The sequence below is a fragment of the Psittacula echo genome, assembly GCF_963264785.1.
Source record: "Psittacula echo genome assembly, chromosome: 4".
NCBI lineage: Eukaryota > Metazoa > Chordata > Aves > Psittaciformes > Psittacidae > Psittacula > Psittacula echo.
Genome location: NC_137738.1, coordinates 118,027,396 through 118,040,894, shown reverse-complemented (window position 1 = coordinate 118,040,894; position 13,499 = coordinate 118,027,396). Strand labels below are relative to the sequence as shown.

Genomic DNA, 13,499 nt, shown 5'->3' with positions numbered 1-13,499 from the left:
GAAAGACAATCAAATCCAAACCCCAAACCTTCTATTTTCTGAAGAGAAGTAGTAGCTGAAGGCCTGAGTGGCAAGAGTGTAGGAAAAGGTCCTAAAGCACTTCTTTCCCTACTTCCATCGATTAGAGCTGCTGGGCTACATTTTTACCTGACTTAATAAGATTCTCTCTTTACAGTGTATATTTACTGCCTCAATAAAGACATTGCCAGCATTTATGAAGAATGATTTTACAAGATCATGATTTGAGCTCTTCAAATTAAAATGGAGTTGAAAGAGCAGTTTGGGGGCTTGGTTACACGACACATGCAAGATCTGCAGCATCACTTGCTCTACTGAGCCACTCTTGTCTGTAAGTCTTAAAAACCTCTGTGAAGTTTTAAGTGGTCCCTCTCATGTATTCGAGGCATTTTCTCCACTATAGGGGGAACAACTGCAGTACTGTTAATATTTTAGATAGACAAAGGAGTTGAGCTGATGAAGCACCTTACTTCCTGTCACAGTTCAGCTCACTTAAGTGGGCAGAAGACAAACCCCATGGGAAGCAGAGGGAGGAACTGAACAGACTCACTTGGCCATATGGTCTAACTGCACATGTTGTGCTCCTCGCAGCTGCTCTGCTAAAACCACTCTGAGGTCTCGCACAACAAACCCTTGTCTATTCATTGCCATCCTACAAGACATGGCATGAACACACCCCACAAGTACTGAAATGTTTGCATGAGACCAGGAGACACTGATAATGGCAAATCACTGCTCCAAAATCTTACCTGCCTTTGCCAGCATGTAGAAAGAGCTGGGCAGAAGACCTCAGTACTTACCAATGCAGCATGCAAGCCGTTGTTATTGAACAGGGGTTGCAGTTCATTTTACAAACTGGTATCACACAAGGCTAGAATAAATAAGATTAATATAAAAGTAAATTCTTTTTTTGGTGGAAATTTGTAATTGGATCTTTCCTACTGGAAAACAGACAAAATTTCTGCACTGGAAAGAGTGGAAAGGTTTAAATTCACAGCATTTTGTATCAGTAGAAAAGTAGCAAGTTTTTGTTTGGTGTCTATTTCACTGCCAGCAATGAAATAGGTTCCTGAGCCTCAGGCCATCTGCCTGCCTTCGTTCAGTCAGCTTCATCATCGCTGGGTTTCTCTTCTGAATCATCATTTTCATACTCCTCATCCTCATAGCCAAAAGCACCCTCAGCTTCAGGGTCAGACTGACCTTCCTCTTCATGCTCATGGGGCTGATCAGACCAAGAGCTGGGTCTTGACTGGTCATCCTCCTCCTCTTCCTGGGAATGGCTAAGTGACCGGCCTGCTTTTGCTTGTGCTTCATCTTCCTCCTCCTCCTCTTCTTTCTCCTCCTCCTCCTCCTCTTCTTCATGGTGCTGGTCAGAGGGAGGGCTCAACTCAGCTGCATGGCAAGGCTGATGGGTATAAGGGCTGGCTGTTGCCTCTTCCTCATCCTCCAGCTCACTGGACTGGCCATCCTGGATGGGAGTTGTGACGCCTTTTCTGTTCTCCTCCTCCTCTTCCTCCCAGGACTGCTCAGACTCACTGCTGTCAGCCTCAAAGGACTCCCTTTCCTTCACTTCATCCTTGATGGCTCTGAAAAGACAATTTGCACGTGTGATTTTACTTGCAGGTAAGATGCCCTCCAGCAGGTTTTCAACTACCTTCAGGTAATGTAGGACAAATCCTGGCAGCCTTGGCTGGGGTGGAAATGGGGAAGGAAAAGGGAAGGGGGGGACACTGGAGTTTGCTGTTACACTTGAAAATAACAGTATTGCTTATATATATTCAATTCTTTCATTTCTGCTTTCTTTGGAATCATAATACCTAATGGATATTGAAAAGTGGGGTTTACAAGACTTAATTTAACAATTCAGTGAAGGTAATGCAGAATGAAGCGACTTACTAGCAACCTGCCACAGTTTTTGGTGACAGGAACAAATAAAGAAGGTTTCCCTTCAGTTTTCTCTGAAGGGCATTTCAAGCCGTATCCAGTGCTCTCCTTTGTTTTATGAAATCACATTTAATTCAGGTAAAACAACAAGTACATACTAATGCTAACTACAGTCAGGTATTTACATGGGAAATACTGCAAATAAATAAAACAAAGAAACCTACACATCAAAACTTAGTGTCTAATTCCTAGGTATGGGGGGGATCCTTCATTAATCTCTACCTTTCTCTGGCATCAGTGGAGTAATGAAAATCTTCAGCACTGGAATATTGTAGCAATTTGGTTGTTTGTCCTTTCCTTGACAGAAACTCTGGGCATATCCCCAGTGCTCTCAGTCTGTTGGAATAATGCTTTTCTGCAGCTATTCTGGCATTTTTCTGTAGGCAAACCACAGTGGTTACGTGTTATCTAAATGCATTCAATGCCTGTCTTTTGATACTTTATAGAATCATGGAATAGTTTGGGTTGGAAAGGACCTTAAAATCATCCAGTTCCAACCCCCTGCCATGGGCAGGGACACCTCACACTAAACCATGTCACCCAAGGCCTCATCCAACCTGGCCTTGAACACTGCCAGGGATGGAGCATTCACAACTTCCCTGGGCAACCCATTCCAGTGCCTCACCACCCGCTCAGTAAAGAATTTCTTCCTTAGATCCAATCTAAACTTCCCCTGTTTCAGTTTGAACCCGTTACCCCTTGTCCTGTCACTACAGTCCCTGATGAAGAGTCCCTCCCCAGCATCCTTGTAGCCCCCTTCAGATACTGGAAGCTGCTCTGAGGTCTCCACGCAGCCTTCTCTTCTCCAGGCTCAACAGCCCCAACTTTCTCAGCCTGTCTCCATACGGGAGGTGCTCCAGCCCCTGATCATCCTCGTGGCCTCCTCTGGACTTGTTCCAACAGTTCCGTGTCCTTTTTATGTTGAGGACACCAGAACTGCACACACTGCTCCAAGTGAGGTCTCACGAGAGCAGAGTAGAGGGGCAGGATCACCTCCTTCGACCTGCTGGTCACGCTCCTCTTGATGCAGCCCAGGATACGGTTGCTTTCTGGGCTGCGAGCGCACACTGAAGCCGGCTCATGTTCATTTTCTCATCAACCATTTATAGCAATATTCCATTTCATTCATTGCATCTGGCAAGTGGAATGATTATTCACTGCAGGTAAGAATGGCAAAACAATGCTTAAACTTTACACCAGGCTTTCCTTTTCTGTACTAGTTTAGAGCTGCTTTGCTCCCTGTTCCCACTGGCTAATGAAGAGCTCTTGTGTTCTGTATATAGCTCTTGAGGGAGGAGGAGGAAGATGTGGCCATGTAGAATTGCCCTAAAAAAGCAGTATTCACCTTCTTACCTGCTATTTAACAGATTACACAGATGTGTGTCTCTGCCTTCTGACAGTGAGGCTGTAAATTCTCTTCCACCAGGTAAGATCTGAGTGAGGAGAACTTGTTCTCCAGCCTACATGGATGCTCCTGCCCCACACCCAGGAAACCCACACAGACAAGGGATCAGGGAACCAGTGATCTATGACTTGCTGCCTCTCTGGGTTTGGAAACAGGTCAAGGACCACGCTACCAGCATGTGGTTGTAATGAAATGTAAAGAGAATAATACATACTGCAGCTGAGCTTTATAGTGGACACCTGAATTTTCTTATCTCTTCTTTCCCAATTTAAACCTCTTACATTTTTTGCTGTGTTTAAAGTTACTCATGTTGTAACTGATTTGGACAACGTTTACTACAGCCATCCCTGTTCCCTGTGCAAGCATGCCACAAATACCTAGTCCCAAAAATTAGTAATATTTATATGGAAATAGGGCAATAGAGATTAAAATGGACAAATACTGGCCTGAAAGGTGTATTCAAGCTATCCTGACTACAAATGTCTTATGCAGTATCTGAAGGTAGGAAGTAATACAGAAGCAAGACAACCTGAGTGACTCTTTCAAAAAGCAATGGCCTTTGTTTCACTCTTTCTTCCATTTCTTGCAGCTCTTGCAGATATTCTTGCATTCTCTGCTTCTCATAATTCCTAAGGGAAACAGAGGACAAGAGAAATGATTAGTAATTTATAATACAAGAAGTCATTTCCTACCGCAGTTAAACTGTTCCTAACAAACTCAATGTTCTCCTTCTTAAAGATGTATCAACGGTAAATTAGCTTACAGTGGTTACAGGCTCTGAGGTTATTGTTTCATTTCACAGCAATTGCCTGTCTGTAAGCACTGAATAAAACTGGCTGGGAAGCTGTCACTTTGCAGAAGCAGAGAGAGGTCCTGGCTACTGAGCTTAAATAGTTTGCCTGAGTTTGGATTCTTAGGGTTACTTGGGACACTTAGGGTTTTAAATGCTGATTTCATACAGATGTTCTGCTTGTTCTAAGCAATATTAAGCAGAATACACCAAAGGAAATTAATATTGTTAAATAAAAATCAGTACTTTAAGGTAGAAGTTTGATGATAAGAAGCTTGTTCATAACAGGGGTGGCCACATCCTGGATCATAGAATCATGGAATGGTTTGGATGGGAAGGGACCTTAAAGCTCATCCAGTTCCAACCCCTGCCACGGGCAGGGACACCTTCCACTGGAGCAGGTTGCTCCAAGCCCCTGTTGTCCAACCTGGCCTTGAACACTGCCAGGGATGGGGCAGCCACAGCTTCCATCATAGGACCCTGTTTTCCTAGTTGGCTTGTCAAGGTCCCAGGCAATACAGCAGGATGAGGAAGTATCTGAGATGATAGCAAGCACCAGATAATCCAGGTAATGGGCTGTAATCCTCCGTGTGTGACAAAGACACCTCTTTGTGGCATTGCCTCTGTACTGGGCCAGCTCCAGCATTACCAAGTCACTTAAGGTCAAGCATGAGAGCTCTGGCACATTTACACTTGTGTCTCCTCCTGCCTCCTTCCCTTACCATCCTCTGAACTTCTGCAATGCACAATAGCTGTGCATTAAAGCAAGTTATTCACCACTTGGAGGGAGTGAACTTCATTGTTGCTCCTTGCTTGCTCTCTCAGGCGGCTTTCTACAAACCTAATTATCTGTTAGAAGAGCACTTACATTAATGTACCCCATTACCCAGCCTATGCTGAAATAAGCATTATCAAGTTAAGCACTTGTACCAGCCTTAATGCATCAGCACCAGGGAAGTAATCTTGCTTTGTAACAGCGTAATTTTATGTGCAGACAAGAATTCAGCACGAGTGTGTTACAATACACCTGAAATCTGATTAAGCTGAAGACTTTAATGTTGAAGTTTGCTGTTGAATGAACTCAAATCACATCTTGTAAACACACCCACTATTCCTCTTGATTCTCCACCCTGCTACTGTAACTCAGCTTGCTTTCTGCTTCTGTCCTACAGTCAGCACATCATGTACCCAAGGACAATGACATTATAAAGCTCCTCTTATTAACAGTATCTACTGGTTGCATTACCAAAGCAATTGTGTTTGAGCTCTGACTCTAACAAAATAGTCAGAAGGCACTGCCCTCTTTGACCTGCATCTCTACCACTGCATCTCTGCTGCCCAGGACCATGTGTAAGTCCTGCTTCTGCCCATGTCTGCTTTGGCTACAGCCCTTACCTCCACCTGCATTTCAGACAGATCTCTGGCTTCAACCATATTCTAAATGTCTTAAGGTTTAGTATGAGAGTTAAGAGTTGCTAACCTAAGCTATGAATCCCATAATCAGGCCTATCTCATGATCATTCACGAGTGTGACGTGTCCGTCTCCATGGCAGGGGGTTGGAACTGGATGATCTTAAGGTCCCTTCCAACCCAAACCATTCCATGATTCACCCTTGTATTGTTTTCCCCTGCCACTGTCAGTTACTGGCTGTTTGCCTGCTTACTGGAAATCAGGATTCGCAGTCGCTGCCCAAGATCCTGCCTACGCATGAAGCAACAGAGGCAGAGCAGTCAGTACCTCTCACTGTCACCACATACCACCACCTTAAATGGATGATACTGCTGCAGTGCCATGGTGCCAAGAGAGATTATGAACCTCACTAGAGACTCACTCAAACAGGACTAATTTGGGGTTTTTTTCCTAGGAATTACAAAGAACAAGAAGCGGAAATGAAAAGCAGAAACAAGGCCAAGCATCAATTCTGGAGTCAGATCAGCATCGAGGAGCTGGAGCCATCTGGACTGGTAGCTTACAGCACACTGAGAAGGCCCTGACGTTTATTCCTTGAGTGCTACTTTTCCTCAAGTCCTATAGAAACAGCCTTCCGGTCTCTACCTCTACTAAAGGGAATTTTGGATCCCATTCCCGCTAGGCACCAGCAGCTTCTGGGTTAGCTGCTGATAGCTGTGCTACGTTGAAATAATATTCCTGCTCTAATTTTCCCTCTAAAGTGGGGTCCTGCTGGGACAAAGTGATGAACTGTGACTTGTTCATTCCTGTAGGAGACAGCGAGCACCAAAGTTGTACCAACACCTGGCAATCCAGCAGTGCAAGGGTATTCTGTAACTACACTGGTCCTTTTCCTCTTGATTTCTCCATTGAGGAAACACAGGAGCTAATCTGTAACACCATAAAGAGCAAAATCCTGAGAACAGGCAACAGTTTCCCAGTTGGAATACTGCATTTGGCCACTTCTTTCCTGGCTGCTTGTACAGTGTATGATTTAGCAAACGTGTGACTCCATAAACTTGGACTACGCTGTATTTTACATTGTATGTCTCTCATACAATGTAGAATGAGATACCTGAATGTTCTTAATTTGGATTTAGACACCTGAGCAAGGCTCTGATGGGGGTCATTGGCCTCAGCCCGAGTGGTTACAAGTTTCTGGAGGCTTTTTGTTCTTTGTTTCTGCTTTGTTCTGATCCTTTGCTGTTGTTCTTCCAGCTTCCTCTTTTCCTCAAGTGTACTCCTGGTGGAAACATAAACTAAGGCTGAATTCACTTTGAACCGAGAGCAAGACTTCAAAAGGAAGCTGTGGCAAAGAGGAAAGCAGGGTGAAAACAGGGTAGGTGTAAGAGGACACAAGGTATGTGCCATTTTAAGGGATTCAGTGGTATCCTGGGAAGCAGCAGGCATTTATCCCTTTCCTGTGCACAGGCTGACAAAAATGCACTATTCTTTCTTTAACAATCTTAAGTCTTATTTTTAAGTATTTTAAGTTGTCTGTTATAATTAAGCCCTCATATAATATACATTAAGCTCTATATCCACCACATGGAAACATTCACTACATATTCAGCCCAGAAAGCAACCGTATCCTGGGCTGCATCAAGAGGAGCGTGACCAGCAGGTCAAAGGAGGTGATCCTGCCCCTCTACTCTGCTCTCGTGAGACCTCACTTGGAGCATTGTGTGCAGTTCTGGTGTCCTCAACATAAAAAGGACATGGAACTGCTGGAACAAGTCCAGAGGAGGCCACGAGGATGATCAGGGACTGGAGCACCTCCTGTATGGAGACAGGCTGAGAAAGTTGGGGCTGTTCAGCCTGGAGAAGAGAAGGCTGCGTGGAGACCTCAGAGCAGCCTTCCAGTATCTGAAGGGGGCTACAAGGATGCTGGGGAGGGACTCTTCATCAGGGACTGTAGTGACAGGACAAGGGGTAACGGGTTCAAACTGAAACAGGGGAAGTTTAGATTGGATCTAAGGAAGAAATTCTTTACTGTGAGGGTGGTGAGGCACTGGAATGGGTTGCCCAGGGAGGTTGTGAATGCTCCATCCCTGGCGGTGTTCAAGGCCAGGTTGGACAGAGCCTTGGGTGATGTGGTTTGGTGTGAGGTGTCCCTGCCCATGGAAGGGGGGTTGGAACAGGATGATCTTAAGGTCCTTTCTAACCCAAACCATCCTATGATTCTATGATAAAGTACATCACAATGTAGAGCACCACTGCAGTAGTCACCTTATGGCGTGTAGTCGACGTCTTGTGGATTCTGTGATTTTTGGTGATTTAGATCCTCCAAGATGTGAATTCACCCTTGAATGTCTCATCTGGGGTTTACGTCTTGGAGAGACATATGGCCAGCGTGTTTCCTTCAGCTTCTCTTCATCCTCTTCAATGTCCTTCAATATCTTCCCCTTGTTTGAGGGAATATACGGAGTACGGAGACCAAAAGGTTCACAGACTGTCAGGTGCTTCGCTTGTTTCTTCTGCAGGAGCCGCTGCTGAAATCTCTGGTGCAGCAGTTCAAAGTCTGGAACGCTTGATTTGATCCTGGGTTTCTGCTCTGTTTGCTTTGGTTCACTGCACTTGGGCTTCTTCTTTTTACTGGCGTCCTTTAAAGCCAGCCTGCTGTTGGGGGGAGATGAATTACACAGCAGCTCCTCAGCTCTCATTCTGATCCTGATCTCCCTGTAGAGCTCCTCCTCCTTCAGCCTGTCATTAACAGCCGGGCTATAGACACATCTCGGAACTGGTTTTGCTTTGAACAGTCCTGTTTTCTTTCCAGGCGCAGAAAGATCTCTCAGTTGCATTTTCCTCATCTCGTTCCTTTGCTTCTCTCGCTCAATGAATTTAAACGGCTTCTGACAAGCCAAGAGCTGGAGCTTGCTCCTCTCTTTCACGGACCTCCTGCGCTCCTCATTGCGCTGCACGATTTCATGGTAGAGCGGCAGGAAGACAGCAGCGGGCACCGGGTTGGCTCGGAACTGCTTCTGACACTCTGCTTCCTCCTCCAGCTGCTTCTTCAGTAAGTTGTTCTCCATTTCAACCAGTGACTTCGACTTGATGTTCTGCTCTTTCTTCCTGGCTTCTCTGATAGTCATCTGGAAGGGCTTGGGCACCGTCACTTTGGGTGACCATGCTTTCTGTTTCTTCTGCTTGGTTCTGCAGGCGGGTGAGCTGGGTTTGGTGCGAGGGATGTAATCTTCCACAGAGAACCCATCCCACATGGTTTCAATCCGTTGCTTGGCAAGTGCAGATGATGGAGTTTCACTCCTGTTTTCTTCAAAGGCTCTGTCGGACCCCTCAGATACACTTGAACTTAAGGTATCGCTTATATCAGAGTCTGAAAAGGATTTGTGCAGATGTAGAGGCTGATACGAGCTCTTCTCCCAAGTTGGCCTTTAAAAAAGGGAAGAAAAAGATGTTTTGAGTCAGTCCAACACTGGTACAAAGCCAGTAACTTCCACTGCGAGGTACCATCGTTAGAAAGAAAACTCAACAGTGCTGGTGGGGGAAAGGAAAAGGTAAGAGAAGTAAACAGGGCACTCAGGCCTGCTCATAGGTTTAAGTCAGTGCTGGTCACAAACAAGTCAGCACTTCTTAAGGAAAAGCACTGTGCTTTATTAACCATGCTGCCCAGCCTCTGCTGCACACACACTTGTAACTCCCACAGCCCTTTAGCAAGGTGAACAAGCACTTCTGTTATTAAAACTAACTTCTCCGTGTTACCTGCTTAGAGGAAATGGGGACAGTAACACCTTCCAGCCCCAGAAACCAAACCCCACAAACCTGGTTTACATCTGGTTTACAGGTCTCTGCAAAGCGTTTCATCATACAATCCCAGCCTGGGTTGGGTTGGAAGGGACCTTAAAGCTCATCCAGTTCCAACCCCTGCCACGGGCAGGGACACCTTCACTAGACCTCCAGGTAAAAGGCACCACCAAACTTACCTGCAGCAGACACCAGCAGCAGCATTCTTCTTGCCCAGGGGCTGCTCTCTTTTCAAATGCAGTTTATTCCTATACATACTTTCCAGTTTGGCCATGGTCTCCAAGTGCGCGTTCTTCAGCTCCTCCAGCTTCAGGTAATACTCTTGGTTTGAATGGTGCATTTTGGAGAAGTCTATCTGCTTGTCACAGTCTCCACTGAGAGCCAGGGGCTGCTCCCTGTTGGTGCTTGAATCCAAATCAAAACCATCCTGCAAGAGAGGGATGTTTGCAAAGCGTTCTGATTGTTAGAAGAAAGGGGAGCAAGGCTCTTAGTATTGCTTTAGCCTGGTTATGCTAATGAATGATGCAGTAATGCCAAAGAGAGATACGAGGATACAAAAGTTAAGGCAAAGCTACATGGAGTAATGTATGATAATTTATATCCTACAGGTCCTACTTAAAGCACGTAGGATCCCTAGATCTGTCCTGTAATCACTATATTTACACCAGGAAATACAATCTAAAGGATTTACCAAAAGAAACCAGTTTAACTATGTTGTAAAGTGTCATTTTACCCTTGATCACTGTGCAGCTCTAGGAAAGCCTTCATTTAGAAGCAAACAGACCCACAGCAGAACCTTCCCTGCCTCCTGTTCCCATAAGGGAAGCCATCAGGTATCATGTGTGTGTTTATTCCCCATTCCATAAGTTGCTGTGGAACAACAGGGATGCTGATGGTTGCACTGCTGTCTGGCAGCTTGCAGCTGTGTGCAGGCAAGCACGTTCCTGAAGAACTTTTAAAGCTTATACGTTAGAGAAGTCATTAAATCCAGGTTTGTTTGCATACAAGGGCTCCCTTTATGTTATCCTTAAGCACCATGTTTAAAAAAGATCCAGGACAGTTTCTTTATCCCAAAATCAATGCTTTTCCACATGGAGATGTTTTAATAAGCTTTGCACCTTTATGTTCGGTCAGGTTTTCACTGCAAAACACGTTTTCTCCCCAGCACCGAGACCTAACGCACAATGAGCTACACGACCAAGGAAGCGAGTTTAAACAGCCGTTACAGAAAGGCACCATCCGCCTCCTCCTGAGCCCATCGCGTATGAACCTGCCGGGTCCCTCCTCGATCCGCAGAGCGATCCCAGGCTCTTCCCGGCCCTGGGCATCGCCAGTTCTTAGCTCCGCTCTCCCAACCCCGGCCGCTCCAAGCTCATTAAGGGATTGGTGCCGCACAGGCGGGACCAGCTGCCGGGTGTTTGTGCCTGTCCCTGCCTGTGCCTCGCCGCTGCCAGGAGCTGCAAAGGCTCCCGTGGCTCCGGCGCAGCAGCACCGGTGCAGGGCGGGTTAAGCTGAGCCCCTCACCCCGCCTCCCGCCGTTACTCCGCAACCGCTAACGGCGCTTCCCGCGGTACCTGCGCGGCGGCGGGCGGCGGCTCCCGCTCGTAGAGCGCGGCGGGCGCGCGGGTGCGCGGGTCCAGCGGGGTGCGCAGGCAGGCGGCGGCCAGGAGCGCTGCGCGGTGCCCCGCGTCCATCCCCGCGGGCAGCGCCGGCCGCAGCTCGGGCCCGCTCCGCCCCGCTGGAGGCGGCCGCTTGGGCGGAAGCGGGGTCGCTTCATCCGGCCCGGCCCGGCCTCTCTCCTCCGCAGGGCAGCGCAGCTCCGAGGCGGGGGAGCCTGCGGAGAGGCGGCAGCAGCTGAGGCCCCTTCTCGCAGTGCTCTCCGGGCCGTCTGCGGCGACACTGCTGTGGCTTCGTGTCCTCGTCTGCACACTGGTCTTGATCTACCCGGTTTGAGGTGACTGTGAAATCGTTTAGTCGGAACTCGCACTTCTCCTTCACAACCCACGGTTTTTACCCCCTCAGGTTACGACTCTTCTCCCGTTTTCAGGGGTGTGCTGCACATAAGTGACTACAGGATACAGGTAAATTGGGAGCAGCAGATTTCCACCACCTCTGCAGAAGTGTTAATGACTGGTGCACCTATTTATTGTATTGAAACTGCAAATAGTTGGTACGTAAAGACACAGAGGGAAGGATTGAACCCCACACAGTGGTGGTTGCAAGTCTTGCCAAGAACTGGAAGTTTGTGATGATGAGGAAGGGAAGCTTTTGTCAAAGTGAACACCTGAACTAGAGGAGATCACTACTGGATGTAATCCTGTGGGATAAGGCGGCATTGGGGACGTTCATGTTACATATGAAGTTCTTCCCTGTGAGGGTGCTGAGGCGCTGGCACAGGGTGCCCAGAGAAGCTGTGGCTGCCCCATCCCTGGCAGTGTTCAAGGCCAGGTTGGACGCAGGGGCTTGGAGCAAGCTGCTCCAGTGGAAGGTGTCCCTGCCTGTGGCAGGGGGTTGGAGCTGGATGATTTTAAGGTCCTTTCCAACCCAAACCATTCTGTGATTGTAAACAGCCTTTAGTGGGTGGGAATTCATACAGAGCAGTAATGCCTAAATCAACTATTTATTTTTTAGTATTTGAATTATTCTGAGTGTTCCACTTAACTAAGTCATAGGAAGGTGCTTCAACAGTAGCTGGTCAGCAAAGTGGTGGGAGTTTACTCGTAACGCACAGATCCAATCCATCATAAATAGAAATGTGAGTTGAATCAAGAGTCTATGAGAGAAATAACTGTTCGTCATAGAGCGCCATCTGGTCATCTCAGTACAGCAAGAATGAAAAGGTCAATTCAAACTTTCAGGCTAAGAATGTCAAGTTGAAAAATGTTTATTCTAAACTATGCAATGTAACACTGAGAATAACTTAACTGTAAACTAAACAAACTGGGGCAGCTGGGCTGTGCCTGGTAGCTGAGAACCACAGTATCACAGTATGTTAGAGATTGGAAGGGACCTCAAAAGATCATCTAGTCCAATCCCCCTGCCAGAGCAGGAACACCTAGATAAGGTTACACAGGAATGTGTCCAGGCGGGTTTTGAATGTCTCCAGAGAAGGAGACTCCACAACCCCCCTGGGCAGCCTGTTCCAATGTTCTGTCACCCTCACTGAGAAGAAGTTTCTTCTCAAGTTTAAGTGGAACCTCTTGTGTTCCAGTTTATACCCATTACCCCTTGTCCTATCATTGTTTGCCACTGAGAAGAGCCTGGCTCCATCCTCGTGACACTCCCCCTTTATATATTTATATACACTACCCCTGTGTTACAGCTCACCCCAACTAAGTGCAGCTAACTGCAGCTATTATAGTAGATTTAATATATGTTTTACAACTTGGCTTACAAAGTGTCATTTGCACTTTGCTAGAACAGTACGCTGACTTCTCAGCCAGTCTTGGGAATACCAGTCAATGGGAGGTGTGTGTGCGTGGATTACTGAAGCGGGCCAAAGCTTTCACTCATAAGGTTTTTCCTGAAGAGAACTAGGGAGTTGACCACCACGGTGCTGGAAGCAACCAAAGGAGCAGTTATAGTTGTTCCAGGGAGATGCAGCCACTATCATCCCAAACTGATTTCAAATAAATCCCTGTAACTACAGTAATACCATCTCTGCCTTTTCAGAACTAGGCTCAGTTTTGACCCTTGCGCTCTGCTGCTTGATGCAGTACAAAAAGCTGCGTGTGAAGAGAGCCCTGTGTGATACTCTGCATTGTCAAAGGTCATTCCAGACCTCAGGAGTGAGCAGAGCAAGGAATGTGATGCTGTTCTGAAGTGCCATCACTGCAGACACTTCCTTGTTCAAGCCAGGCATACGTAAGGGAAATGAACCCACTGCAGTACCTGTTATCAGAGTGTAAGTTCAAGGGTGTTTTTGGAATCTATTACAGGAGCTAATTACTCACTATTAAACTTTCCAGAGCTAAAGCAGGTCCATGTAGCACAGAAAAACCAAATATAACAAATTTATCTTATTTCTAGCAAAATTATAAAGCAAAGCCTCTGGTAGATTACTGCATGTTTATTGATAAACAGCATTTCCTCTTCCAAACCAGATTCTTACTGTTTTAAATTAACCTGTT

At 46.6% G+C, this 13,499-nt stretch overlaps 1 protein-coding gene across 1 annotated transcript; it reads right to left on the bottom strand.

The window, feature by feature from the left end:
* Positions 1-1,117: 1,117 nt before the first annotated feature.
* FAM161A (FAM161 centrosomal protein A) lies at positions 1,118-11,063 on the bottom strand (the record flags this gene model as incomplete). The annotated part of the gene is made up of 6 exons (XM_080616688.1): positions 1,118-1,604; positions 2,185-2,339; positions 3,897-3,996; positions 7,837-8,997; positions 9,549-9,796; positions 10,944-11,063. 6 exons carry the CDS (start codon positions 11,061-11,063, stop codon positions 1,118-1,120), a joined length of 2,271 nt encoding a protein of 756 aa, XP_080472814.1.
* Between the last annotated feature and the right edge of the window lie 2,436 nt (positions 11,064-13,499).